This window comes from Lytechinus variegatus, chromosome 13, assembly GCF_018143015.1.
Source record: "Lytechinus variegatus isolate NC3 chromosome 13, Lvar_3.0, whole genome shotgun sequence".
Classification (NCBI taxonomy): Eukaryota; Metazoa; Echinodermata; class Echinoidea; order Temnopleuroida; family Toxopneustidae; genus Lytechinus; species Lytechinus variegatus.
In genome coordinates, this window is record NC_054752.1 from 16,352,317 (window position 1) to 16,379,987 (window position 27,671).

The 27,671-nt window shown below is 37.1% G+C and overlaps 1 protein-coding gene across 5 annotated transcripts in view; it reads left to right on the forward strand.

Moving 5' to 3' along the window:
• Positions 1 to 25,333, forward strand: part of LOC121426454 (histone deacetylase 4-like) — a 64,712-nt gene extending 39,379 nt beyond the window's left edge. For 2 of the 5 annotated variants that reach the window (XM_041622763.1, XM_041622760.1), the window contains exons 8-26: positions 1,337 to 1,449; positions 2,767 to 2,901; positions 6,053 to 6,131; positions 6,837 to 6,966; positions 7,724 to 7,889; positions 8,698 to 8,931; positions 10,129 to 10,171; positions 11,513 to 11,632; positions 15,147 to 15,280; positions 16,070 to 16,119; positions 16,437 to 16,504; positions 17,349 to 17,452; positions 18,101 to 18,298; positions 19,125 to 19,244; positions 19,765 to 19,862; positions 20,412 to 20,530; positions 21,041 to 21,259; positions 22,435 to 22,570; positions 23,019 to 25,333. In XM_041622763.1, the coding sequence (XP_041478697.1) occupies positions 1,337 to 1,449; positions 2,767 to 2,901; positions 6,053 to 6,131; positions 6,837 to 6,966; positions 7,724 to 7,889; positions 8,698 to 8,931; positions 10,129 to 10,171; positions 11,513 to 11,632; positions 15,147 to 15,280; positions 16,070 to 16,119; positions 16,437 to 16,504; positions 17,349 to 17,452; positions 18,101 to 18,298; positions 19,125 to 19,244; positions 19,765 to 19,862; positions 20,412 to 20,530; positions 21,041 to 21,259; positions 22,435 to 22,570; positions 23,019 to 23,079 (2,327 nt within the window). In that variant the 3' untranslated portion in view covers positions 23,080 to 25,333. The remainder of the gene's footprint in view (positions 1 to 1,336; positions 1,450 to 2,766; positions 2,902 to 6,052; positions 6,132 to 6,836; positions 6,967 to 7,723; positions 7,890 to 8,697; positions 8,932 to 10,128; positions 10,172 to 11,512; positions 11,633 to 15,146; positions 15,281 to 16,069; positions 16,120 to 16,436; positions 16,505 to 17,348; positions 17,453 to 18,100; positions 18,299 to 19,124; positions 19,245 to 19,764; positions 19,863 to 20,411; positions 20,531 to 21,040; positions 21,260 to 22,434; positions 22,571 to 23,018) is intronic. The other 3 variants (XM_041622762.1, XM_041622761.1, XM_041622764.1) reach the window with 3 other exon arrangements.
• Positions 25,334 to 27,671: the final 2,338 nt, after the last annotated feature.

Below are 27,671 nucleotides of genomic sequence, written 5' to 3' on the forward strand. Positions count from 1 at the left end.
ATTATTATTGGTGTATTAATAATAATCAGTTCTTTATAATATAGTGTATAGAATGCCGTTGAGCTTGCCCTTACAAGTACAGTTTGAATCGATAGGATATGAATTTAATAAGAAATGAAATTTATTTATTTTAGTTGATAGTGTTGGGTAGGCCTACTGAGTTCATTATCTGTTGACGAATCTCCAATTTTTTTTAAGGAGAGAAGTTTAATTTCTCAGTGAATGTAGACGTAAAACAGAAAAAGTCATATTTGTTCACCATCTGTTTTGGTATCGATGGGATTAGCAGCAAATGACCTCCTTGTTGCTTGAACTTCAGTACGAGATGGCTGATCAATATAAAGTTATTGATTTTGTAGTCAAACTATCTGGGGCTAGATCCCATGGAAGCATTCATTCGCAAAAACTGATCATAGAAATATGCAGCACTTTAAAGTGCTTTATATAAATTATAGTGTTTCGAAGCACTGCATGCCATAACCATGGTCTTAGCTTAACCCTTGATAGAGTGCTCGAGCATATGGAATAAAGGTCTACTGAATCATCCCAAATAACCACCTATTATGGACATATCCATAATTCCACAATAAATATTAACCTATTATGGGCATTTTGAGGCAGGTGATGATGAGGTCGAGGATGATTTCTTCTAGCTAAAAAGCCATGTTGAAACTTCCTGGTTTTGGTTGTTATTTTTTGAAAATAATTGATTAATTTGAGATGTTTGTCAGTGGTTGCCATTTGACACTGTCCAATGCTTGGTTTTACTGTGAAATCTCAGACCTGCCTTCTATTTTTAAAAAGAAATGTTTGAATTCCTGATTTTACAGACATTTCTTCATATTTAATTTTGTAATACACATTTTTGGGGATTTCCAAAGTGTGCTGACTTATTTAGTTGAGAGATGACCCTGCCCCTCCTGGTATATTGTTTGAGAATATTTCAATGTGAATGCTACATGTATGATACTATGTAATTTGGATTAAGTATTAGAATGGTTTGTGGATTGAAATAAAGGTAATTTTTGTATATAGATTTATTAGGGATATTCGAAGATATGTCGTTTAAAATAGGTACATGTACATGTATCATCGTGTGCCTTAATCTTCTTCAAAAAGCATATATCATTGTTAGTTGACAAAAGTCAGAGTGTTTTATTTTTCTGTTTCTTGTTCATGTCACTGAACTATATTGTATTATCGTTTTGTCTGAAATAAATATGAATATGTCTGTCCACGGACCATGAGATAATTGGATACCACACTTTTTAGTTGATATTCAGCATTGTGCCCTAAATTGTTGAATAAAGATATGGTTGTCTTTATTTCTTCACAGTAGATACATCATCTAACAGCGCTCCCGGATCTGGTCCTAGTTCACCTCTTAGTGCTGGAGCTGCTGGCGGTGCCGATAGTCCTAATGGAGTTCCTGTTGCAGCATTACCTGAGGTACAGCTTTTTTTATTGCAACAACTGATTGCTAACTAAAGTTATTGGAATAATTATTATCATTATGTTATAATTGTTATTGATATATATTTATATATATATTTTTAGTATTGTGGTTTTCTATTATTGTAATGGTGATGGTCATTGCTATTGACACTTCAAACTATAATTATTCCCATTAACGTTATCAACAACATTCTTGCTTTCATCTTTTTCAACATTATCACCACATCCACATCGACTGCCACCACCCCCACCACCATCATCATCACCATCATCATCACCATCATCATCATCATCATCATCATCATCATCATCATCATCATCATCATCATCATCACCATCATCATCATCATCATCATCATCATCATCATCATCATCACCATCATCATCATCATCATCATCATCATCATCACCATCATCATCATCATCATCAATATCACCACCACCACCATATGACATGAGTATTATTATATTATTTTCATTATTATAAATATAGTATTATCATCATCATCATCATCATCATCATCATCATCATCATCACCACCACCATCATCATCATCAATGTCACCACCACCACCACCATCATCATCATCATCATCATCACCATCGTCATCACCATCATCATCATCATCATCATCATCATCATCATCATCATCATCATCATCATCATCATCATCACCATCACCACCACCACCACCACCACCACCACCACCATCATCATCATCATCACCACCATCACCACCACCATCATCATCATCATCATCATCATCACCACCACCACCACCACCACCACCACCACCACCACCACCACCACCACCACCATCACCACCACCATCATCATCATCATCATCATCATCATCATCATCACCACCACCACCACCATCATCATCATCATCAATATCACCACCACCACCATGTGACATGAGTATTATTATATTATTTTCATTATTATAAATATAGTATTATCATCATCATCATCATCATCATCATCATCATCATCATCATCATCATCATCATCATCATCATCATCATCATCATCATCATCATCATCATCATCATCATCATCATCATCATCATCATCACCACCACCACCACCACCAACATCATCATCATCATCAATATCACCACCACCACCATATGACATGAGTATTATTATATTATTATTAATATAGTTTCATCATCATCATCTTGATTTTTAGAGAAATATGTTTTGTCACCACATCAAATCTTGATATCACTCATGCTCTGGCCACTATAAATTAAACTAAGAAGATTAATTTTATAATATATATATATATATTTTTTTTTACCCAGGAGGCAAGTAGTGCCCCTAAGATGATGATGAAACAGAGGTTTTGTGTCGCAAGCGATCTGTACAGCTCACCGTCTCTACCTAACATATCTATTGGGATTCCTGCTGCAAACAATCCACAACACTCACCACCTCTGGTAAGAAACCCAAGTGTTAAATCCGAAGAAAAAATCATAGTAAACATGAATTTGGAGTTAGTCTGATTTGCAGAAGACATTGTCTCAATGTAATTGAAAGAGATTATTTGTAATGCACTAAACAGCTTGTACCTATAATAACCAGTTAAGTTTAAATTACCAAAATGGTAATATTCAGGGATGAAGTGGAGGCTGGTCTTGAGCACATTTTGCCGACCTTGGCTTCGGCCTCAGGCTGAGTCATTTGTACGAAATCTATGGGAGAAGACTTTCTCCAGTGGCTTTGTGACTTGGATGTACTGGTCTTGACTCCATCCATGATAATATTTACGCATTCCTACTGGTGTCTCTTGCCCTGCACTCAGAATTAATATATGGGACTACACTGAAAAGATGGTTATCCAGAAGCCAGAGCTTGCAACAGTAAAATTCGATACTGTTGCCCAGAGGCATGCAAGCCTATAGAAAACAATTGAGAATACACTGCACAGTCCCCTTTATACGATAATTGTTTACCGGTGCATGTCGCCATGGAGACTGGCATGGCAGGACTTTCCAGCCATACAAATAAAAGATGAATTATTCATATTTAGTAAAAAAAAATTGAGGAAAAAAGAAAGATTTGTGAAGCCATGCCGGGCTGACTTTCAGTGAATGCCACATGAATGAATGGAATTTCATCACAGAGCAAGGGAAAGGTGAATGCTTGTTATATAGGCCAGGGTTGTATACTTGGGACTTTATTGAAGGTAACCTCAGACATTCATAATTGTTTCAAGTTTCCTGGAGTTGTGGTTTAGAGTCACCAGCCTGTGGAGGAATTTTTGTGAAAGAGTTGGATGAAAATCCTTGTGGATGGCAAAATTATTTTGAGTTCTTGCCAAAATAAGGAGGATATATCGGGTTTGAATGGAACTAAAGGAAAGAGAGGAAGGAAGAAAGTAATTGTGTTAGACGGGCAATGCAGACAATCTTAGATTATACACAATGGCAGGTAGTGCTTTAACCTTGCCCCACCTATAGGAAATGGTGTGGGTATAGAGAGTCAACCTTGTCCCACATGTAGGAAATGATGTGAGGATACACTTGACCAGGCCACACCTCTTACAATGAAGGTGTATTTTGATCTACCAAGGTATGAATGTGAAAGTTTATCTGCTGAAGAAGAATTTATGGAGAAGATTAAAATCTGATGTGTTTTGCCAAATGAAGAAATATAAAGTATTGAAGGTGATTGATGGAATTGCTGATGCTGAAAACATAGATCTGTATACTCGAATCTTGTATAGTAAATCCTGGATGTCTAAAGATCTTCCAAGGGGATCAACAAAAATGGTCTTTCTAAACAGGGAAGCTAGTCTTAAGGTTTTTATAGACTGGTTGGTTGTTATTCTATATAGGTTGTTATTAGAGCTGGGGCCCGTTGCAAAAAAAGTTGCTATCAAACGCAACCAAAAAAAATCTAGCGCTACTTGATTTTCAGCCAATGAAGCACCCGTATTCGGGACTTGCACTTGATATTTTGACTTGCGTTGAAATGCGACTCTTTCTGCAACAGGCCCCAGGTTTGGCTGGACATACATGTAACTGCTATTGTGGCATCAGCCAGGGCTTAGCAGCCAATCAAAACCAAGGCACAGTCAGATAGTAGTTTACAGATACCATAATGGCCAGGCAAAAATAGATATATTTTCCCTCTTTTGGGGTTCCTTTTCAAAACTTACAACTTAAATCTGCATCATGGCATAAGCTTTAACATTACAATGAATGGGGATATTCAGGTCTACTTTTTTAGTTTCCACGGTTCTTTCGAGCATTTTGGGGGCGAATATCCACCAGCCCCTATGTAATTTTTTCCCTGTCTGACAACTTTCCCTGATTTTGATTGGCTGAGAAGCACAAATATCTCACTGTTACTATGGTAGCTGTTGGATGGAGTAGACGTTTTCAGACAGAACATCTGAAAAGTCCCATGAAACAAGGTCCTGATCAACAAAGTTCGCATTGTTTTCATGGCAATTGCAAACAAGAAATTATTGCGGATGTGTCACGTCAAAAGATGTGTACCACCCCTCTGATGTTCTATTCAAAGTTCACCCTTGTCTTTAGACTCAATGTAGATATTTTGGATGATAATATTAATGTTGGCCCGTTGCCTACATTGATAATGTAATTCAAGACCATCAATGCCCACAGGAGATAGGACGGAAGACCAGTGGCTGCGTTCAAACTTGGCAGAGCGGGTTTTATATATCGTTTTTGTTTTGAAGGGAAAGCGTTTGGCAAGTGGGTTTGGATGCTGGCATGGGGTGATGGGTTATAATTAGAGCATCTTACCAGTTGCCTGGCTATTTATGAAACAAACAGATACAGGTTTTAATGGGAAGTTCATCTGGCTTGATAAAGTATAGAACAATCTTGCTTGATTATTGATAATGTGTAGACGAAGTGTTGACGAAGTGTTATATCATACATGTGCAATATATTACTGCAGTTGATCGTATTATAAACCAGTTTGGGCATTGTTGAGATCCATGATTGATCGAGTATGTTGTGTCTTCTTTTACATGTCACGACATGTCTCAATTTTAAGCTTACATCTCTCCTGTTAATATGCTGGAATGAATTCTTCCTTCCTTAAGAAGTAAATAGAATCTGTTTAAAACTAAAAACTATTCACATACACTTATATTGATAAGAACATTCATAGATTGAATGTTGAGTATGTTTTTTAAAATTGTTTTAATTTGCATTATTGAAAGAATATTTTTGCCTCTAATTCTGTGTATCATTCTGTCCATGTATTGTATGTCCTATTTATTAACCGGGTTTCTGAATATTGTGACCCTATCAGTTTCAAATTTTTGTCAACATTTATTTGGATTACCTTAAAAAAAATAGTCTGCTAGGGAAATGAGTGTTTGCAGCTCATATCTGTCTTTACTTCTGTCAAGCAGCACATCAGATGAGATGAAGTAGACATTCAATAATGAGTAGAGTTAACAATATAAATTTTTTGTGATGGAGGGGGGGGGAGAACTTATCATGAACCACTTTGATCCTGAAACGTAACTAAGAATAATTTTCTTCTATTTTAAGACCTTTTTCCTCTTTAGTCTTAATTTTGCATCTGTCTGTCATTTACTTGCAGGGTCCTGTGAAACCAGGTCTACCTACAGCGGCAATGTTAGGTGCTGCTCCTCTCAATCCATACCTTCCTACAGTGCCTGGTAAGTTCATGGTGATGGTGGTGGTGGGGTGGGGGTGGTGATGGTGTAGGTTGGTGGTGGTGGTAAGGATGGTGATCTGGTGGGGGTGAAGGTTGGGGGTGTTGGTGGTGGTGATGATGGGGGTGGTGAAGGTTAGGGATGATGATGATGGAGTGGTGGTGATGGTGATGATGATGATGGTGGTGATGGTGGTGGTGATGATGATGATGATGATGGGGATGGTGGTGGGGGGATGATGGTGGGATGGTGGTGGTTGTGGTGATGATGGCAGTAGTGGGGGTGGTCGTGATTGTGATGGTGATGATGATGGGGGTGATGATGGGGATGGTGGTGATGATGGGGATGGTGGTGGTCGTGGGGGATGGTGGTGGGATGGTGAGTTGATGGTGATGGTTGTCTAGTTGCGATTATAATAAAGGTCATTGTGGTATTGGAGATGGTGGTGGTGATGGTGATCATGGTGATTGCTGCAATGCAGATACTTGTGATGATTATCATCGTGATGGTGGTGGTGGAACTCATCATGGAGACAACTATGTTGTTGATGAGGATAACGATGATGATGCGAATAATAACAACTACGATGATGATGAATGCGATGTTACATGATGTTATAGAGATCATGGCGTGGTCATGACGATGATCGTGACGACGATGACTGGACAGAAAATTCTTACAAATGTGAAACTTTCCGCTCCCTTCCAGCAGGTGCGTCTCTATCTTTAGCCGGTATGAATCCTGCCCTTTTAGCTGGTATGACCTTTCAGGACTACCAGCAGGCACAGACAGCCGCCATGTCAGCTGCTCAAATCGGAATCCATCCAAAACCAATCAGGTATGATACTAAATTATACAATCCTACATGTACCGTGCATTGCCAAAATGTAGCAAGTAACAAAAGTGATATTTCTGGTAAAAGAGCAAGCATCACTCTCATTCACGTGGATGTGAATGTACATGTATTAATGTGATGAGTAACAGGTCATATCTCTCACATGTAGCAGGATCAGCGTTTCTTTCCAGGAAATTTTGCATGGAAGAAGCAGTCGATTTGTAGAATGTGAACTTGTTAAACACTTTCTGCTTATGTGTCACTTGCTTCCTTTTGTCAAGTAGGGAAGGATCCGCATAATTCATAAAGGCTTGTTCACATATAATGGAGAATATTATGGAAACATTGCTGTATAAGCAAAACCAATGGGATATGTCACAATAAGGGTCACTAATGTGGGTGATATTTCTTCATTTTTGGTCGTCTCTTTTAAAAGGAAGCCCCATTTTTTTTCATGACTTGGGTGTTGCAAGAAACTTGCGATCAATTGCAAGTCAATTTTTGGTCCCTAAAAAATTGCAAATTAGTGATTGATTGCTAATTTGCTCCTTGAAACAAGAAGTTCAATCTGATTTGCTACAGCTAACCTTGATCTATCAGTTGTAAAATTGCAACAGAATATTTGCAATTGATCGCAAATATTTTCTTGCAAGACCCCCTAAGTGCATCTTAGAATGAAATGTATTATTGATTTGTATGAAACTGGAATTGGAAATGAATGGAATTGAATTGATTTGAAAGTGATACATTTGTGTTTCAGACCGCTGACACACAGACCCTTAGTGAGGACCCATTCTGCTCCCCTGCCTAACAACCAGCAAGCTCCTACCAGCCAGCGACCGCATTCTATGTTACTCTCTCATCATCATCATTCACAGTTACTACAGCAACCGCATCAACTCCTCAACAATCTTGCTCATCAAAAGGTAAATATCAATGATGGGTCCTTGGTAGAATTCACAGAAGGGACCCAGTCACTTGTATCCCCCCCCAAAAAAAAAGAAATGGCACAGTTTATGGAGTATACCTTGTAGATGTCAAATTTTCTGTTGTATATTTCATGTGAAATTTGCTTTGAAGGAATGCCGTTCCATTGTGTTATGTGACCTCGCCCTAGACTGCTATGCAGTGTGGTGACATGGCAGTTGCTCCTGCGACAATTGCTCCGGCCTTAATTTCATCTAAGGTGTAGGGTTAGGGTGGGGGTTGCAATAGGGTTTTATGTTAGGTTTAGGGAAGGGTATCGTGTTGAACCCAGGGTTGAAGTTGGTCTTTCAATTAGTGTGTGGAATTTAGAGCGGAGCAATCGTCGTGGGGCAATCATCACAGAACCATGCAATGTCTTGGTGTATACGGCTGCACCTTGGTCACATTTGCTCTACGGCGGTCGTACTGCGAGTCGAAAAACAGTTGTTTTATTCATTATTATTCAAATTACCGATATTTAGCTGGTGCAAAAAAATGTGAAAACAGCCGTTTTCGACTCGTCGTACGGCCGCCGTAGAACAAATGTGACCATGGTATAAGTGCAGTTTTCCGCTACAGTCCAAAAAATGGCAAAGTCCAATTTCGAGAAGCTTTTTTTTTTCTGAATCTTTCACAATAATTGCTTCCTGAAACAATTCTTGTGCAACTCGCCCAATTTACCACTCTGATCACTGGTTCAGTCATGCTACAATGCCCCCTATTTTCATACTCGTATTTTAATTTTTTTTCTTGTTCTTTCTTCTTCAGCTCCTCGAAGAAAGGAGAGAAGAAAGAGTTCAAGAGGAGCGAGAACAAGAAGAAGAATCAGAATCAGCGGCCGGAGCCACCGCGTCTGGCGCCCCCAACATGCCATCACCGTCCAAAGCTAAAGAAGCTCTCAAAAATGCCATCCATATCAAACAAGAGCCGATTGACATCACTGAAGAAGAGGAGGAGGATGAAGATGAGGATGCGGAGACGGAGTTATCGAAATCAAGAGAGGTAAGTTGGTGTCTCTTTTGACAAGTCCTACGTCGACTGGCAAGCATTGTGGTCTAGCGGTTCTGACTCACCTTTCAGTCAAAGGTTTATTGGTTCAAACCTCAGCCATGTTGTTCATATCCTTCAGCAAGAAATTCATCCACATTGTGCTGCACTCAACCCAAGAGAAGTAAATGGGTACCTTGCAGGAATGTTATTCCTGGAAATGCTTGCGTGTCATGGATGTCCAATCAGGATGAAGTCCTTGTAATAGTGACAACAGCGTCTTGAGCACTTTGGAAAGTGGATACGTGTGCTCTCCAGGTTGCATTATTGGTGTCTTTGAAGGATTTTCAGTCGTCACTCTTGTCAGGTGTTCTCTTAGGAGACCATCCCTCTTGGGAATTTTCCTTGGGAAAGACATGCTCGAGGAGAAACTTTGTGAGAATTGTTCTCAGAAGCGTTGATCTCCCAGGAAGTTGTCCTGTTAGCAGCAGCAAAAAAAAAAGATTATTTTTGTATGTATGTATTGAACATTGTTTTGACTAATAAGCCAGGTCACGGTTAGCTCATGATCAACTTTTCTCAAACTACCTTTGCGATTTGTCTTGAGGATGAGAACTAACTTTTTCATATGAAGATGCTATATTAGCTTTCCTGGCAAAGCATTCAAATTCTAAGAACGAAAGGCATTGTATTGACCAGATGACTAGAATAGTACCATACATCAGGAAATCTGTTTGTTTTATTGTCTGCTTTTGGCGCATTTGACTAGTGTTTGGTCTACTGTCAAATACCAGTTGTTATGAAGGCTTCGTTATTCTTCAGCTTGGACGTGATGAAAAGAATATCTTAAAAGGAATACATGTATCATCATTAAATCACAAATGCCTCCATTGTATGCCAGTGAGTTTGAAAACCATATTCATGGTTTATCTTAAATGACCTTTTACTGCTTATGCGCAGTTTACAACTGTGGAAAGCTTTATCTTTATCTTCAAGGGGCCTGAGAATATGTCTCCTACATGACTATTCTAAACATTTCAAATTTACTCAGTTAATGAATTCAGCATGACTAGTTCGTTTAGGTTCTAGAATGTGAGTGACAGTGATCTGATAAGATTTTGAGCCTACACGATCAACATTATCATGTTTCCATGCCTATGATTGTTAAGAATTCTTTAATATCTTACTTTGTTTGTTGCTCTCTTTCAACAGGATAATTTAGACATGCTCAGACCCTCAACAATGACCAAAACCGGTAAGAACGATCATCATGATTCTAAATCAGCAACTCCTTATACTTTATAAAGTCTATTTTTCATTTTAAGTCATGTAAAGTTATGCATATATGGTTATAATGTGTGTGACCCCTTACACCACTGCTGTGCTCCTGAGCACGTAAATTGCCATTGCACTCTATATCACTTCTATCTATATGTACTGTTTCTTTATTGTATGGTTGTGGTAACTTGTTGTGCAGTGCCCTTTTATCTATATAGATATATACATTTTGATTTTTATGGAGATGCTTTTATCATTGAATATTTCATGAAGTTCTTCAGAAATATTGAACAATGCTATTGAAAATTATCATTTTCAAATGTTTTTTTTTCCGCGAATTTTTAATCACACCTGCTTTAACTGACATATGGCAGGATTAATCTCAATTTGAACTCAGAAAATCTATGCAAATTATAAGAAAATATACAATGAATAAAAAAGCACAAGCTAGATATCAAAGCAAAATGAAAGCATACTTTAGTTACGCAGTTTGATGTAAAAGAATGTGCTGCTCCTGAGGAAAATATGCCCTTTGTGATAATTGATTTTAATTAATATGATTTTTGGCCATATTCAGTTAATGTGTATTTTCACTTAACAGTTTCTATACCATCCAACTTATATAAAATTGATGGGGGGTAGGGCAATGTTTTAGAACCAAGATTTACGTAACTAATTTTATTTATAATGAAATGGTAATTTTACCCCCAAAAAAGAGATTCAAGGTATTTCCATTCTATCCATTATTTATCAAACCTGGGGCCCGTTGCAGAAAGAGTTGCAATCAATCGCAACTCTAAATATCATGCACAACTTGATTTTCAACCAATCAATTGCATTTGAACGCAACTCTTTCTGCAACGGACCCCTGTGTTCTTCCATTCATGCTGTATATTTCCTGTCCCATTCCTTTACTCTTTAGAGGGTTTTGCAAGAAATTTGCAGTTCATTGCAAGTCGGTTAAGTTTGCAATCATTTGAAAACAAATTTAATGTGATTTGAGATTCCCATACTTATTGAAATTGGCTGAATATTTGGAATTGATTGTTGGTTTGTTACGTGCAGTATGAATTGATTTGCTTATGTTAGAGTTGATCCATTAAGTTGATATTGAATCAAACTTTTCCAGTTGATTGCTAATGAGTTTCTTGCAAGACCCCTTCTTAATTTGCAAGTGTGTGGAAAGAATCTGTTGGCATTTCCTCTCTGTAATCATGGTTAGTCGTGTATAGTGGCATTAATTTTCTTCATAATCATTATTTAGGAATGTATCGTGGCATTTCTTCTTTGTAATCGTTATTTTGTGATCATTATTTAGGATTGTACGGTGGTCATCGTCCCTTGATGCGGGTACGCAGCTCCCCCGCTGCCGCTGGTATCCATTCACTCTCACTCAACCACCATGAACACAAACGAACCCAACACAAATTTACTACCGGTATATACACCCCTTTCCTCGTCCCTGCATGGTAGTTGCACCCCCTTGCATGGTATTCACCCCCCCCCCCTTCGCCCACCCTGTATGATATATGCACCCCCCCCCTCCTTGCATGGTATTTAAACCCCTCATTGCACCTACCCTGCTCCGTATATTCAACCTCCTTTAATAGGCGCATGCACACAAAAACGGTCCGGTATTTAAAACCGTGGCCAAAATCGTATGGAATCACACGCAGAATGATTGCATGGTTGTCTCACAAAGATATTGCATGATGATCTCCCCACTCTTTACTTAAACTGCTTGATTCATGTGGCTGTACATGTATGTTAGTGGCATGCATCATTTCTATGCTTGCCTGCCGAAAGGATGCTTCTTGTTAAAGGATATAGCCCCTGTATACATAACTTACCGTTTGTCTGGAGATACTGTTCTATATAAACACTGACACGACAGTTGCTCCAACGAAAATCGCTCCAGGCTTTTTTTTTTTTGGCTGAGATATAGGGTTAGGGTTGTATGATAGATTTAGGATAAGGGAATATATAGTTAAATCCAGGCTTGAAGTTGGTCATTCCATTAATTATGTGTGAATTTACAGTGGAGCAATTGTTGCTAGAGCAAATGTCATGGAGCCAAATAAACTAAAAAAAAAATAAATGCCATGTGAATATCTATCATTTTTTTTAATATGTATATTTGTACAGATTTCTGTAAAAATCCCTCCACGAGCAGATATATATGTATGTACATTTATAACAAATTGGAAACAAAATGGAAGAGAATGGATTCTTTTTATAAAAAAATACAAATTTGCTGTATGGAAGGTGGATGACATTAATTCATATGAACTTCTTCCGTCACGAGAAAACCTAATCCTGCATCCATATATATAGTGGGGTTCATAGAAAAGCAGATCAGTGTTAAAGGCCATACTCTGCAGTCATCTTGAATAGCAGCAGCCCCTACAGTCCCAATCTAATAAAACTATCACAGATATCTACCCACAATGCAACGTATTGATGATTCATGAAGTCTTGAATATGTACCCTCTAGAATGATAGCATATTCATCCGCTTCTTTTTATGGAATTTAAATACAGATAAATTGAATATGAATATCTAGGAAACATTACATTATGCTTTTCTAACATCCATTTTTCCACTATGTAAAGTGGCAATTTTGATTATCATATCATACAAAAGTTCATGATACATACATTTTTTGTAAAAGGGTTTGGATAGCGAGACTACAATATGACCCATGGGCCTTCATGTGCGAGGACGGTCCCCCTTTAATGTGGGATTTACCTGTTCACTTAAAGAAACTCTTGGATATTCAAATGCCATGGAAAATAAAACCACACATCAAAAGGAACAAGAAACTGACAAACAATATTAATGCCTAGAGGGATAGTGATAATACTTATCATTTGGGGATAAATTGATATGATAAACTTGACTTTTTGAAGATTATCGTAAGAAAATCTTCACTAGAAAATTTGAAAATTCTGTCACATGTTTGTCAACAATTGCAAGACCTTTTATAGGAACTTATCAGTATGTTTTTATAGTCAAATGCTTATTGAAATGTATTCTAGGATAGTTTAAAGTTTTAAGGGTTAGATTTTGTGTTTTGCATAGAATCTGATGCTTGTTCACATATGTATTACACTAATGATTACATTTTCTCATTCAAAGACTAGTTAAAGGGGAAATTCACCCTGAAGAAAACTTTGTTTTAAAAATAGCAGAAAAAAATAGTAAAACATATTGGTGAAGGTTTGAAGAAAATCCGTTATAAAGAGTAAGAAATTTATTAGAGTTCAAAGTTTTGGGTTTGTGACGTCATAAACGAGCAGCTGCCCCATGTGTTATGTAATATAAAATGCATGAATTTCAAAACTTGTATGGTTCCTGATGACTTAATTTTGTTTTCTATTCATGATCGGAGGGAATTTTTTCCCGGGAAAGTAGCCACCCAACTAACTCAGTATACGCATTAAAGTAATATCTAGCTTGACACTTTATGACACATTGTGTTGGTAGTGTCGTTAAACCCTAATCAATCAATCAATCTATTCATGATCGGGTGTGAAATGATTTGTCTATTGATATACAAAAAGTACAGTGAAAACCATTCTCAATTTTCTGAGAAAATGACATTTCATTGATTTTTTACCATTCACTATGTAGGATTGCTGCTCGCATATGACGTCACAAATCCAATCATTGAAATTCTAATAACTTTTTAATTATTTGATGATTTTTTTTCTCAAACCTTCGGCAATATTTTTCATTGTTTTTTCTGCTATTTTTACAATAAACTTTTTATCAGGATGAACTTCCCCTTTAATCATGTTGTAATGTATATTAAAGGAGAAGGAAACCCTGAAAGCAAGCTAACCTTTGTGAATGCAGAAAAATCAAAGAATGTAGTTAGAGGTTACAACAAATATATTATGGACATTATGTTTACTATCATACTTGCTAATAAGATACTAATGATACTTATGAATAATACTCATAAGAATGAGCAAACATAGATGATTTGTGCTATGTTTAAGTGAACAATGGGGGAGTTGTACTTGTGTATCATCACACATCGTGGTCGCATTGCCAATGGCAGGATCTCCAAACCTTTGGCATTCCCGGCATTCAAATGTTTGTAACTTTCCTATTGTTTGTCCAAGTTTACTCAAAATTTTGTATATGTTAATCTTAATTTTTCTGTTTTCACACAAGCTAAATTGTTTCAAGGGTTTCATTCTTCTTTGATACCCATGTCCATCTTAACTTACCAAATACTCTGCCTTTTATATGAATAGACCACAAATTTTATGCATCAAATCCATTACAATGCTTGCATTTAGTGCATGTGTATTGAATTGAAGAAATAATCAACTAAGCTAACATTTTCTTTCATTCCTGTTGAAATACAAATTTGTAGGTGTAATATTGGTATTTAATGATTGGAACATAAATTTCCATTGATAATTGAAATATCTTCGATAAAAAATTAAATTTTGATCAAAGTTTAAATTCATGTCAAACAATTGTTTATACTCTTGTTTCAAATTGAAGAATCAGAATATTAAAATTCATGTATGAATTATACCCTCAATGTTCTAGATTTGCGTTACTGTTCTTATGCTAAAATTTTGGGTATGATTTCAGTTCCAGCTGATTATGAAGTATCACAATTCTTAACGTTATCCTTTTTTAATGTTTTGATTTCTCATAGCAGGACTTGCATGTGATATAGCTATGTCTTTGTGATAATTAACACCATTCAACGATCTTTTGTGTTTGTATTTTTGTTAATACTAGGCCTTGTGCATGATTAATTGTTACTAAAACACCAATGTTTGTGTGATAATGATCAATATTCCACAATCTTTCTTCTTTATACTTTTGTTACTAGGCCTTGCATATGGTTTTATGATGATGACACAATGTCTGTTTGATGATAATCAATATTAAACAAGATTTCTTGTTTATTTTTCTGTTGCTAGGCCTTGCGTACGATACGTTGATGTTGAAGCACCAATGTCTGTGTGACAACAATCAGAATCACCCTGAACATCCTGGTCGTCTCCAGAGCATATGGGCTCGGCTTCTTGAAAGAGGGATCGTGTCTAGATGCGAGGTGAGCTTTCCGTGCAGTGCTTTCATGGGGAGCTGCAGGAACTTGCGATCAATTGCAAACCTACTTTGGGTCCCAAAAGGAATTGATCGCAAGTCTTGCTTTTCATTTGCTGGGGGGCCCGTTGCAGAAAGAGTTGCGTTTAAACGCAAGCCCAAAAATCAATCGCAAGTCCCAAATGCGCACTGTTGATTGGTTGAAAATGAAGTTGCGCATGATTTTTAGAGTTGCAATCGAGTGCAACTCTTTCTGCAACGGGCCCCTGATCTGCTTTTGCAACAAGGACTGTGAAACCCAGGTCCCCATAATGCAAAGCGATATGAAAGGATACTTCTGATTGGTTCTTGGTCAGTCTTTTGAACCAAATGCGCATGTAACATTGGTCTTGATTGGTCAGTCCAATTTGTGCAGTTGATTTTGCTTTTTTTTTTAGGGGGGGGAACACCCCCTAATGGGGCATTTCAAGAAACTTATATTCAAATCCATATCAAGCGTCCCAACACAAGTCCTTTGATTAAATGCAAATTTTCAGTTCATTTGTGTCCAATTGCAGCTCTACGTTCTTGCAACGCCCGTTTACCCTTGATTTCTGGACGTAATCTTGATGTGCAATTGAACACTCGCTGACAAGCTGCCATTGGCTGATGATGTCACTGAAATACCTTGGGTATTGATAGGCTTGGAAGCAATGTTACCATGGAAACTATTAATATGATATCGTAAAGCTTCAATCTTTGTCTTGATTCACTGTTCTTAAAACCTGTGTGTTGATACTCCTTTCTTTTATTACAGCGTATACGGACGCGGAAAGCATCATTAGAAGAGCTCCAGTCTTGCCATAGGTAAGGAATCAGAAAATGTTATGACTTGATATAAATTCAGAGCACTGACTTAAATAAATACTGTAAATGAAAAAAAAAAGAGAAATTCAAAGTGCTAGGATGTAAAGTGATATTGATAAAAGATTTTGTTGACATTTGCCTTCATAGTAATAAAATGAAAAAATAAAGAGAAATTATGACAAAAATAATAAGAGAAGAAATACATGTATTACCTGGTTTTCATAAATGCTTGTTGAATTATTATTCTGCATTTTTGGATATACCTATATGCACACAAACCTTGGAAGTATGATTATTTTGTTTTCTTTGTATTACAGTGAAGGCTACACGTTATTTTTTGGTACCAGCCATGCACACAGAGCTAAGTTAGACGATCGTAAGAAAGGTAAGTTTGTTTACTTTTTATAATTAAATTTTGGAAATATTGTAATTTTTGCATCATTGAAAATTGATGTGATATACAGATGAAGAAAAACCCCTACTTTTTATGATTTAATGTCCTAAGATGTACCACTTTTATGTTTTCGTTTTCCATATAATTACATGTATATTTGCATATCATGCAGTTTTCAGAATATATTGGGGGTGGAGGGGTTAAATGTCGCTGACATAGTATTAACACCATGGGGAAAAGGGAGTTACTGCTTTATTTTGACTCTGAAATAAAGTAAAGAAATAATCTCCAAATTGTTTCCTGTGTACTTTATCTCTTAGTAAATATTGTATTTTTATCAAGTATTTTGATTCAAGCTTTCATGTTTTTTTAATGTCATTTAACATTTCTATTACTAGTAGTTGTCCATATTTTCTGCCTCTATTTACCCTATCACATGTCATTCAATCTTACTTTTTCCTCTCTTTCGAATATATAGCAGATTTATTTCTTCATTTATTTCTGACATTTAGTCAGGGTGGCACACATCACCAACTTGGTGGTCTTCCATGTAGATCTGTTTACAAAAAATAAAAACCCAACAAAACGAATAGTAGTAATAATAAGCAAGTAATAAACAAGATATAATACACTAATAAACAATTTGCACAGCCACAGAAAGTATGCAAACGTCTTATGAGAAAAAAATTATCCTTGTGAATTATGTTCATTTTGATAATCAACTTTGAAGGTGTGAATCAAATTTTTGAATTGGATTTTCAAGTAAGGATATAAAATTACAAAGAAATTATGTAAAGTAACTTTAAGATGTGATGTATGTTTTTATTTTCTTTAGCATCCATACCCAAGTTGAATTTCACCTGGTTGGGCTGCGGAGGTGTGGGTGTAGACACCGATACAGTCTGGAACGACATCCACTCACCGGGAGCAGTCAGAATGGTAAGAATATTTAAGGGTTGACCATTTCTTGGCGCAAGCTTAGGTGACCAGACCAGTTGAATTTTACGAAGTTGGATTGTGAGTTGATATGCATTACTCGCAAGGTATCTTATATAGATGGGTGCCGGAATTTCGCACAAGCCTTTAGGTGATAACCCAGTGTCAGAGCTGCCAAGTAGTATGGATTTTCAGTATTTAGTACTGAAAAATGAGAAGAATACTGATGGTTTCATGCAAAATACTGATTTCTCAAGTTTCAGTGTTATGTGTTGTCCTATGGTATTTCTTTGAAAATACTGATTTCCTCACCAAAATACTGATTTTCAGCTTTAAAAATACTGAAATGTTCTTGTTCAGGTTGGCAGCTCTGCAGTGTGCACCATCTGGAGAAACCAAACTTTCACTGAATATACATACACAACAGAGCAAGTGCATTATTTGTTTTATAAAATAGCAACACAGAAATACAAGTCCTTACAGGTTTACGATGCATTTTTGTTGCTCTCCTACTCTGTCACACTTGTCTTTTAATGCCTGCAATGTCCATTTTCATTGCACACGGTTATGCTCAGGTTGAATATCATGTGATGCATTTTAACCAATCTCAATGCTTGAATGATACACTTTTTTTCATAATTTTATCCATAGGCTGCTGGAGCTGTGATCGAGTTGGCATTCAAAGTAGCTACTGGGGAGCTCAAGAATGGATTCGCCATCGTAAGACCACCAGGCCACCATGCTGAAACGGCGCAAGCCATGGGATTCTGCTTCTTTAACTCAATCGCTGTCGCTGCTAAACAGCTTCGACTCAAGCTCAGACTCAACAAGATTCTCATTGTTGACTGGGTAAGAACATTTCTATTTTCCCTTTTTTGGGGTCAATATTGAGCTTGAACACCTCAGACTCGAGTATCAATTCTCAATTGCAAATATTCTGTTGCAATTTTACAACTGATAGATCAACGTTAGCTGTAGCAAATCGGATAAAACTTCTTGTTTCAAGGAGCAGATTAGCAATCAATCACTAATTTGCAATTAACTGCAAGACATATGATTGATTTAGGGACCAAAAATAGACTTGCGATTGATCGCAAGTTTCTTGCAACACCCCATTAGTTTTGATTGAGTAGGTATTTTCCTCTTTAGTAGTCCTTTCTTATTGATGTTGAGCTAAACAGTGTTGTGCCTGAACAGTCTCAAAATTTTCTCATTGTTGCCTAGATAGATTGATATATTGTTTTTTCCCTTCATTTGTGTTGAGGTAAAACAGCTCAACAAGTTACCTTAGTTTTGATTGAGTGGTTAAATTCCATCGTTTCCCTTTGTCTTTGATCTCCAGCTAACAGCTTTGACTCAAGCTCAGAGTCGTCAAAATTCTTAAATAAGCATACCAAATTATTATGTGCATGAGGTACCACCAAATTATTGATTATTCCTCATGGGGGTTCGATTGTCATCTGTTTTTAGCCTCCGAGAAGCAGTCAATATCTCCTTTCATTTTCAAATGATGACAGTTGTTAACATATGTATTATCTCATTGGGGATTTCCCAGGCACGTACATGTAGAAGGTGAGTCACGCTGCATGTCCGTGCAATATAACAAACTATATTTATGTTGTGTGTATTCTAGATGTGCAATAGTATTTATTATATACCACTATTTGTCTTCCAGGATGTTCACCATGGTAACTCAACCCAGAAAATATTCTATGAAGACTCACATGTACTCTACATCTCATTACATCGTCATGACAACGGAAACTTCTTCCCGGGTACAGGGGCACCAGATGAGGTAAACATCAGCATCAACTACTTTTTTCTCACTTCTTCACACTTTCACTAATTCACTTGTTCTCCCTCTTATAGTCTCTTCCTCATTTCCTCTCATACACTAAACTTTTACAAGCTTGATTTCACTCGTACTATATGTTTTTTCATTCCTTGTATTTTGCCTAAATTGAACAGATTTTGGTGGGCCGAAAAGATTTTACTTTGGCAGTTTCACCTGTAACTTTCAATATTTGTTAATTGATATCGGTTGCTTTTTTTATATTCTTCAACACTTTCTTTTGTTTCTATTTGTGCTATATTACCTTTTGTGTAGAAGTAGATGTTATTTACAGGGGATAATTTGCAATGGAAGAAAGGGGGGGGGGTGGTATTTTGTACATTTCATGTTCTAAATCTCCCTTATTCTTGGGTAATTTTTTTTCGCTTCTACTTTTGACTTTTCCCATTAGATATCATTGTAAAAGATTAGATATTTTCCGAAGAAAAACTAACAAATATTATTCATGATATTTACTTGACAGTGTGGATGTGGAGCTGGTCTTGGCTACAATGTGAACGTTGCGTTCCACGGTGGTCTGAACCCACCTATGGGTGATGCGGAATATATAGCTGCATTCAGGTATGCATCCCATTGAACGTCTTTCACAGAATTCTAAAATGATTGTCTTGAAAGTTACTTTGGAATAGAGCTGGAGTGCAATAACGACAGGGCCTCAGAGCTAAAAGAGAAAAAAATAAAAGGGGGGGTTGTGGCTCACTTTGTCAACAATGTGAACAAATCCGAGATTTTAAGACAAGAATTTATATTTTTCAACATGATGTATTCATTCCGTGGGGGGGGTGGGGGCTTGCTCGCAAATGATGATGATGATTATGATGATGCAACATATACGTATCCCTTAATGCATTGTTTCTAATTGCTGCATATAAAATCCTGGCTTTACAAGGCTATCTAGATTGGGCTCTTGGGCTTTCAGGGAAATCTTTCTTACTGGGTACCCATTTTTTTACACCTGGAAGGAGAGTGGCAAATGTAGATAAATGCCTTGCCAAGTGATTACTCTTCAACTATTCAACCATTCGTAATGATCTCCATCCATGCTTTTGATCTACATCTATCAGAATGCTATACTTTATCATCTTTAATGATTTGGTTTGGTTGGTTTAGGTCTATCGTCCTGCCTATTGCTGAGGAATTTTCACCTGATGTTGTGCTTGTTTCGTCTGGCTTTGATGCTGTTAAAGGACATCCTAATCCACTGGGAGGATATAAAGTTACACCAGCATGTAAGTATTCAGCCTGTACATCACTTGGTGATGGAAGTGGTGGTGGTGATGATGGTGATGATGATGCCAGTGATGACAACGATGGTGATGATCATTGAAGTGGTGATAATGATGATGATTATGATATGGATGATGATGATGATTATGATATGGATGATGATGCTGAGGTTAAGGATGAGGATTATGGTGATGATAATGTGATAATGATGACAATTACAGCAACAATGATGATGATGATGGCGACGGTGATGATGATGATAAGGACAATTATGTCGATGATGATCACGATGACGTAAATGATTATAGTAACAAAACACTAATGGTTATGATAATGACGATGATGATGTTTACATTGGTGATGCAAGTAATGATGACTATGTTAACCGGTATGATGATGCCTGGTGGATTCCAATGCACTTAATGACCTTTCGGTCCATCCCACAATGCACTGCCCTCGCCAGTGTAAGAGAACGTACATATAACATACCATCACCCTCTATTCCTTTGCAGGTTTCTCATACATGACACGTAAGCTGATGGGACTGGCCAACGGACGAGTAGTATTAGCTCTAGAAGGCGGCTATGATCTAACGGCAATCTGCGATGCCTCCGAAGTATGCGCTCAGACACTCTTGGGTGATGATCCAGCGCCGCTCTCACAAGAGACACTCGATGCAGCACCAAATGCCAATGCTGTTGAGTGCATACGGAGAACTATTGAAATACAATGTAAGTAAACCATCTTTGTGTATTCCAAACCTGGGGTTGTTTCGCAATTTTATAAGGGTGAGTAAAAATGGCACTTAAAGGTCAAGTCCACCCCAGAAAAATGTTGATTTGAATAAACGGAGAAATTTCAAAGTAGCATAATGCTGAAAATTTCATCAAAATTGTGTGTCAGAAATCATGTTGCCATGCTAACAACATATTATATGGTGAAAATTGGGTGAAAATCTTGCAGCTTGAAATACGTATCAATTTTCAAGCAATGCTCGTGAAATTTTGCTCACTCATTGATTTGAGGTTAAAAGAGGGTTCCCAGCTCATCATGGAAAGTTATTTTACTTTCCAGTCAGGAAAATCAGGGAATTTGATAAGAATACCTCAAAACCTCAGGGAAATATGCCTCAATTGAGGAAAAATCAGGGAATTTTGATCAGCCCAAAATTTGAAAGCACGGTAGTCAGTCAGACTCTGTTATATTTTGTTGCATATCCAAACAACATCCATTGAATAACTGGTTATGGTGGTAATAATTAATTTCACATTATTGTTTTTATATGGAAAATCCATGGAATTCACTGCAACAAGTTAGAAAACATGAAAAACTGGGAATGGGTTTAAATAATAATCCAGGAATTTTTAAACTTCATCAGGGAAAAATTAGGGAGTTGTTTTCTTATAAAGCTGGGAAACCTGAAAGATGTCCGAAACACATATTTTGTGTGTGTCGGAAATCGAGCTGCCATGGTAACAACATTATATGCCCCAAATTAGAAAAAAAATCTTGCGATTCGTACTACTTCCTCAGTTTTCAACCACTTCTCATGAAATTTGGCTCACACATTGGTCTTGGGGTAATACGAGGCAAGACATATTTTTTCCATGTGTTGGAAAGTGTTGCCATGGTAACCGCATATGGCTGGGGTATTAATCACCTTCAGTGATAGTTCTAGTTATTTCTGTTTAGCAAATGCATTGCAAGCCTCTAGTGTTGTATAGCCCCGACTATCACTTTAAAATCAGTCCCCTAATATATCCTTAGTTTTCATTGAAAGTTTTTGAAATTTTTACTATTTTGCTGGTTTGATTGTACTTTATTGATTCAACTCGATGTATATTTTGAGTGGACTTGTCCTCCAGAGCGATATCTCTTACTGTCTCCTTTTGTTTGTGTTTTCCAGCGGAGTACTGGACATCGGTCCGAAATCAATCTAGCGGCGTAGATCTATGTTTGCGAGAATCACTGAAGAGGAAAGGAGACTCAGAAGTGCCTGTCAGCGAGATGGCATCACTATCAGTACAACAAGAAACGCCAAGGTATTGATCAAATAACGGAGGTCAATGAAAGAGTTTTAAAAAAGAAACATGCAAGAGAACATTTATAAGGCTTCCAAACCAGAATTACCGTTGGTCTTGCTTGGAAAAATCACCATTAAGATGCTGTGGTTTCATAAAAATGTGTTCAGCTCTCAACATCTGACTGTTGCTAAACATCTTATAAACAACACATTGTACTGAAAAGTTTGCCATCTTTGGCTATACCAATAATAACTAAACCCCATGGTTAGATGATAATGAAAGCTAAAACAGAGCTAAGAATAAATAGACCCTTATAAGTACTTTATTTGTTAGCTCATTATTTGAGGTAAATATCAAATTTGTGGACTTATGAAAACTCACTATAAAGTTTTATTCATGTTACTCCTTGTGAATACATGACGGCTGACATCATCGACTCTTTCTGTTGTTCCCTGTTGTCTTGCAGAAGTCCATCGGAGATTACGGAGGAGAGTGCAATGGATGCGGAAGAAGCTGCCCCATCATAAAGACGAAAGATCAGAGTCAGAGCATCTAGGGTTAGGGGCTCTACCATCACCTCAGAGCAGTCTTGACACGGAAGTCCAATTCATCCTGCCAAGCTAATTCATTGAAGAACGGTATCGGTTTTGTAATGTCTCGTGTTGTTGACGACGATACCCTTCAACGAACGTTATTTCGCATCACGGGGATGAGGACTTGGCCTGCATGGAAACGACCGTCCACTTTTCAACCTACCCTAGCCTTTGGTTTGGAACCCGCAGGTACGGATTGAACTACAGCTGTTTCGGGAAACGGATCGCATCTCCTTGGTTTGACCTCTAGAAAAGGTGGATTCATGTTTCCCAGATTCTGTCATTTTGACCCGATCAGATCCGTTCACATCGCGCACGTGTTAGTTATTGTGGCCTCGAGAGGCACAATCCAGTTCGCAGTTGGAGTGCATGTCGCTATTGAAACGAAACTGTACTATTATCTCGAAAAACACATGTTTGACAAGTTTGCAAATGGAATCTGTATGTTCACTGATATTGAACCGTTTTCTTTTTAAACATATTCATCACGAGTTGTGGTCGTAGTACACATGTGTTGTAGGTATTTTATCTGTACAATATTGCCTGTGCATAGTTTTCTTTCCTCACATGGAGACTCTATAGAAGGCTAGATGTAATTGCTTCAATGTACAGAGTTTGAAATGGCATTCCACCAAGTGATATTCAATCATATTTGTACACATAGTTTGATTTTCTCTTTTTTGTACAAAAAGAACAAAAATTATAAAAATTTATCGGTTAAATAGGAACCCCCCCAAAAAAAAAAAAAATTAAAAAGTCCCCATCCCTTCAACAAGATAATGAATAGATCAAAAGCAGGTACTCTAAACGCTTGCTCTTTAGGATCTTATCTGCCCTTCATTCACTAACTTTCTGCTCATGCTTTGCAAGTCAAGGTTTCTAAATATCTTTTCATCTACCCCCCCCCCAATAAAACCAAACAAACAATGACTTGTCTATCTTTCTCTATAGAGTTGGCCCTCAAGTTGCTTGCTGATTTGCAAAATTGTTGTTGATATACATCATAATGATAGTGACATTGGTCTTTTTGTATACTAGTAGTGCCAATACATTGCTATGGTATCTCTAAAGAATTTACATATATTACTCCAGTAATGGATTCTGTTTTAATCTGCCTCTGATATGAACACATCTTCCATGCCCTGGGGAATTATGAAATTATTTTGAGGAAGCATCTGGTAATGGTTCTGATTCTTGTCTTTCAATCAGAGGGTCTGGGGTTTGAATCCCACTCCTTGGGCACTGATTTCTTTCAGCAAGAAATTCATTCATATTGTGCTGCACTCGACCCAGGTGAGGTAAATGAGGACCAGGGGCCCATTACACAAAGCGTTTGCAATGATCGAAGAACATTTTTATATGATTGATTGTATCGACTGCTGTGTACAATCAATCGTGAAAGTCAAGCATACGATTAATCGCTAAACCTTGTTTTACGGACCCTGGTGGAAATTTATTCTTTGATGCGTTTGCGTAAACAGCTGCTCTGCCAAAGCCTGGACAATTATGCTGCATTCTTTTATAGCGCTTAGAAACTTCCTATGAAGAACCATTAGGTGTTTGGTGCTATATATGGTGGAGGGGTTGCCGCGAAGCCAGACAAAAGTCTCAGACGAGCATATCCTGACCGAAATAGACCGATTTTTTGTGGTTAATATTCTGAAATTAAGCTGGCGAAACAGAGAGTGTTGGTGTTTTGTGAAGGCTTGGAAATATTTCACTGTTTCTCAATGCCAATCAAATCCTTCCTCTATCATCATTCTTAATCTGATTTGAACAAGATTCATTCAGACTTCTAAAACCATCCTGAAAATGAGAACCTTTTCCATTCTGTGTTTGATGTATACATTGTACAAACTTACATTACCTGGGTTCTGTAACACAGAACCTAGTGCTTGATTGCAGTGCTCTTCGTATGATTGATTGCATTTATCATTTTGTGCAGTCAGTCATACAAGTGAACTGTGTAATCAGTTACTAAGCTCTGTGTTAATGGGCCTGTGGGTTGCATTGCACGATACTCACAATCGACGTGAACTCCTCCATCAGTCATAGCTATCATCATGATAATAATTGCATAATAGCATAGCCAATCAACATGAGATTTGAATTTTGCAAAGTCACTACAAGTTTAAGTTTGATGCAACCGGGGCAGAACTAGAATAGGAAATTTTAGGGGGGCTGTTTTTCCCCCCATCAGTAGATTACATGTGGTTTGTTTCATTGGTATAAGGCTGTTGCAACGTCACTTTTGTTACAAAAAGAGCCGGACCTTTGAGTATCCTAACTTGAGTTGGTATGGTCAGAGGACCTGTTTAAGGGCTACGCAAGTGCAATTCAATGCACAGTCTGTTTGAGGCAACAGAGATATCAAGGTTTGCTGAAAAGCTGTCGTTTTGCCCTATGTCGTTGAATATTATCATTTCCTGAAAAAATCATGGTATAAATCACACTAGTAAAATTTGAAACAATGATTCTCTTGCTTATCTTTTGCATTTGCATCGCTTTAGTATTCTCCCATTTTGCAGAACAAAATACAACAATGACACTCACTTGAAAGTGTATTTTTCGAGTTACGCAAAGAATCGACATTGCACTCGGACAGGAGTTCTACCCTAAATTTCGGATGTACATTAAGGCATGATTATGCCTTAAACAAAATGGAGTCCTTTTAAGGTCGGTGATGTACATTTTTTTCCCTCAAATTTGATGATCATGCACTTCAAACTAACAGTTCAGACAAGGCTTGTTTCCGTACTTATATAGGTATTATTTTGTATTACTTTTTGCAAAGATATGTGCTAGTAATGTCTAAAGAATGAATTTTACTGGTGTACAGGCGTATATTTTCGTGAGCTGTGGACAGTATTGAAAATGTTTATATTTGTCTTGTGTGATAAAGTATTGCCAGTCTTTTCCTTTTTTCCAAAAAAGAATGTAAGCAACAATGTCAAGGTATGATAATTCAGTGGATTCATCGTACGATTTCATAAGAGTATTCTTTATAGTGCAAAAAGCTTTTGAAATATGCATTGGTTTTAGGACAGAAACTAGCATACATGAACAGTCGATGTATAGAGTTGGTGTTTTCATCAGAATTGTAAAAAAAAACTTGTGTATTTTTATTTTCTGAAGTGAAGATGCTGAAATCATTCACGTTGGCATTCTTTTTATTTTGATTTGTTGAAATGAAGACATCCCGTTGACGGGATTGTTATTATTATTATGATGTAGATTGAAGATATTCCTATTTGTATTGATAACTATGAAGCGCCTTTTTACATTGATTGAAATGTATGCTCTATGATGTTTATTGCTCTAGAAAAGTTATAAAAAACAAAAGAGTTCTTATGAGATTGTATATTTGATTGGATTGTTATGTGGCTCAAAGGTTATATGTCAAACTAGTTGTTTGGTATCATATGTCGTTATTGTTATCCAATCCTCAAAGATGTCAACCCCCTCCCCTCCTTCCCCCTGAAGCCCAAGGGGGGCTCTTGATGCAGTATGTTCTCCTCAAAGGGAAAGCTTTAGAGATAGCCAATTATACAACATGAAAATAGATTTGTCAGGTCAGCGGGAAAGAAAAACAATTTATCATTCTCAATTTATCATTCTAACAAAATAATGAAATAAAGCAGGACTCAAATTAAGAATTCAAAGCGGCAAGGCCATTTTTAAGTAGGGCAATTGAATGATTGCTCACTTTAGAAGCCATCCAAGGCCATTGAAAGGGGCATCAATAGTAATATGTACTTTTCACCCTTACTTACCTCAGGGCATCAAGGCCACATGCAAAAGGGAACTTACTTTGAACTTTGTCCACAAGTCCACCCTAACAAAAAAGAAAAATCAAACAAGCATAACACTGAAAATTTCATCAGAATTGGATGTAAAATAAGAAAGTTAATGACATTTTAAAGTTTCGCTTAATTTCACAAAACGGTTATATGCACATCCTGGTCGGTATGCAAACGCGGAGACTGATGACGTCACCAACTCACTCTTTCTTTTGTATTTATTATATGAAATGTTCTAATATTCTTGTCATTGTCAAGTGAAACAACAATTAATTCATCCTTAAACATGTGGAATTAGCATTGTTTGATATTTAATGTTTTAGTCAAGTTGGCCCTTATTTTCAGATATGTAAAAAAAATATATGTGTGATTCAAACAATAAAAAACAAAAGAAATAGTGAGTGAGGGACATAATCGACTGTCTCATTTGCATGTCAATGAGATGTGCACATCACTGTTTTGTGACATTAAGCAAAACTTTAAAATGTCATAACTTTCTTATTTTACATACGATTTTCATGAAATTTTCAGCGTTATGCTAGTTTGATTTCCTCTATTCATTCAAATCAACATTTTTCTGGGATGGACTTGACCTGTAAGTCTAAATATATTTTGGAAGGGCATCAAGGTCATTCCGACGGGGGGGGGGGGGGGGGGTCATGGCCTTAGTGGATGGCCTTTGGTTTAATTTGAGCCCTGTAAAGGCAAGATAACATGCCTTGATGT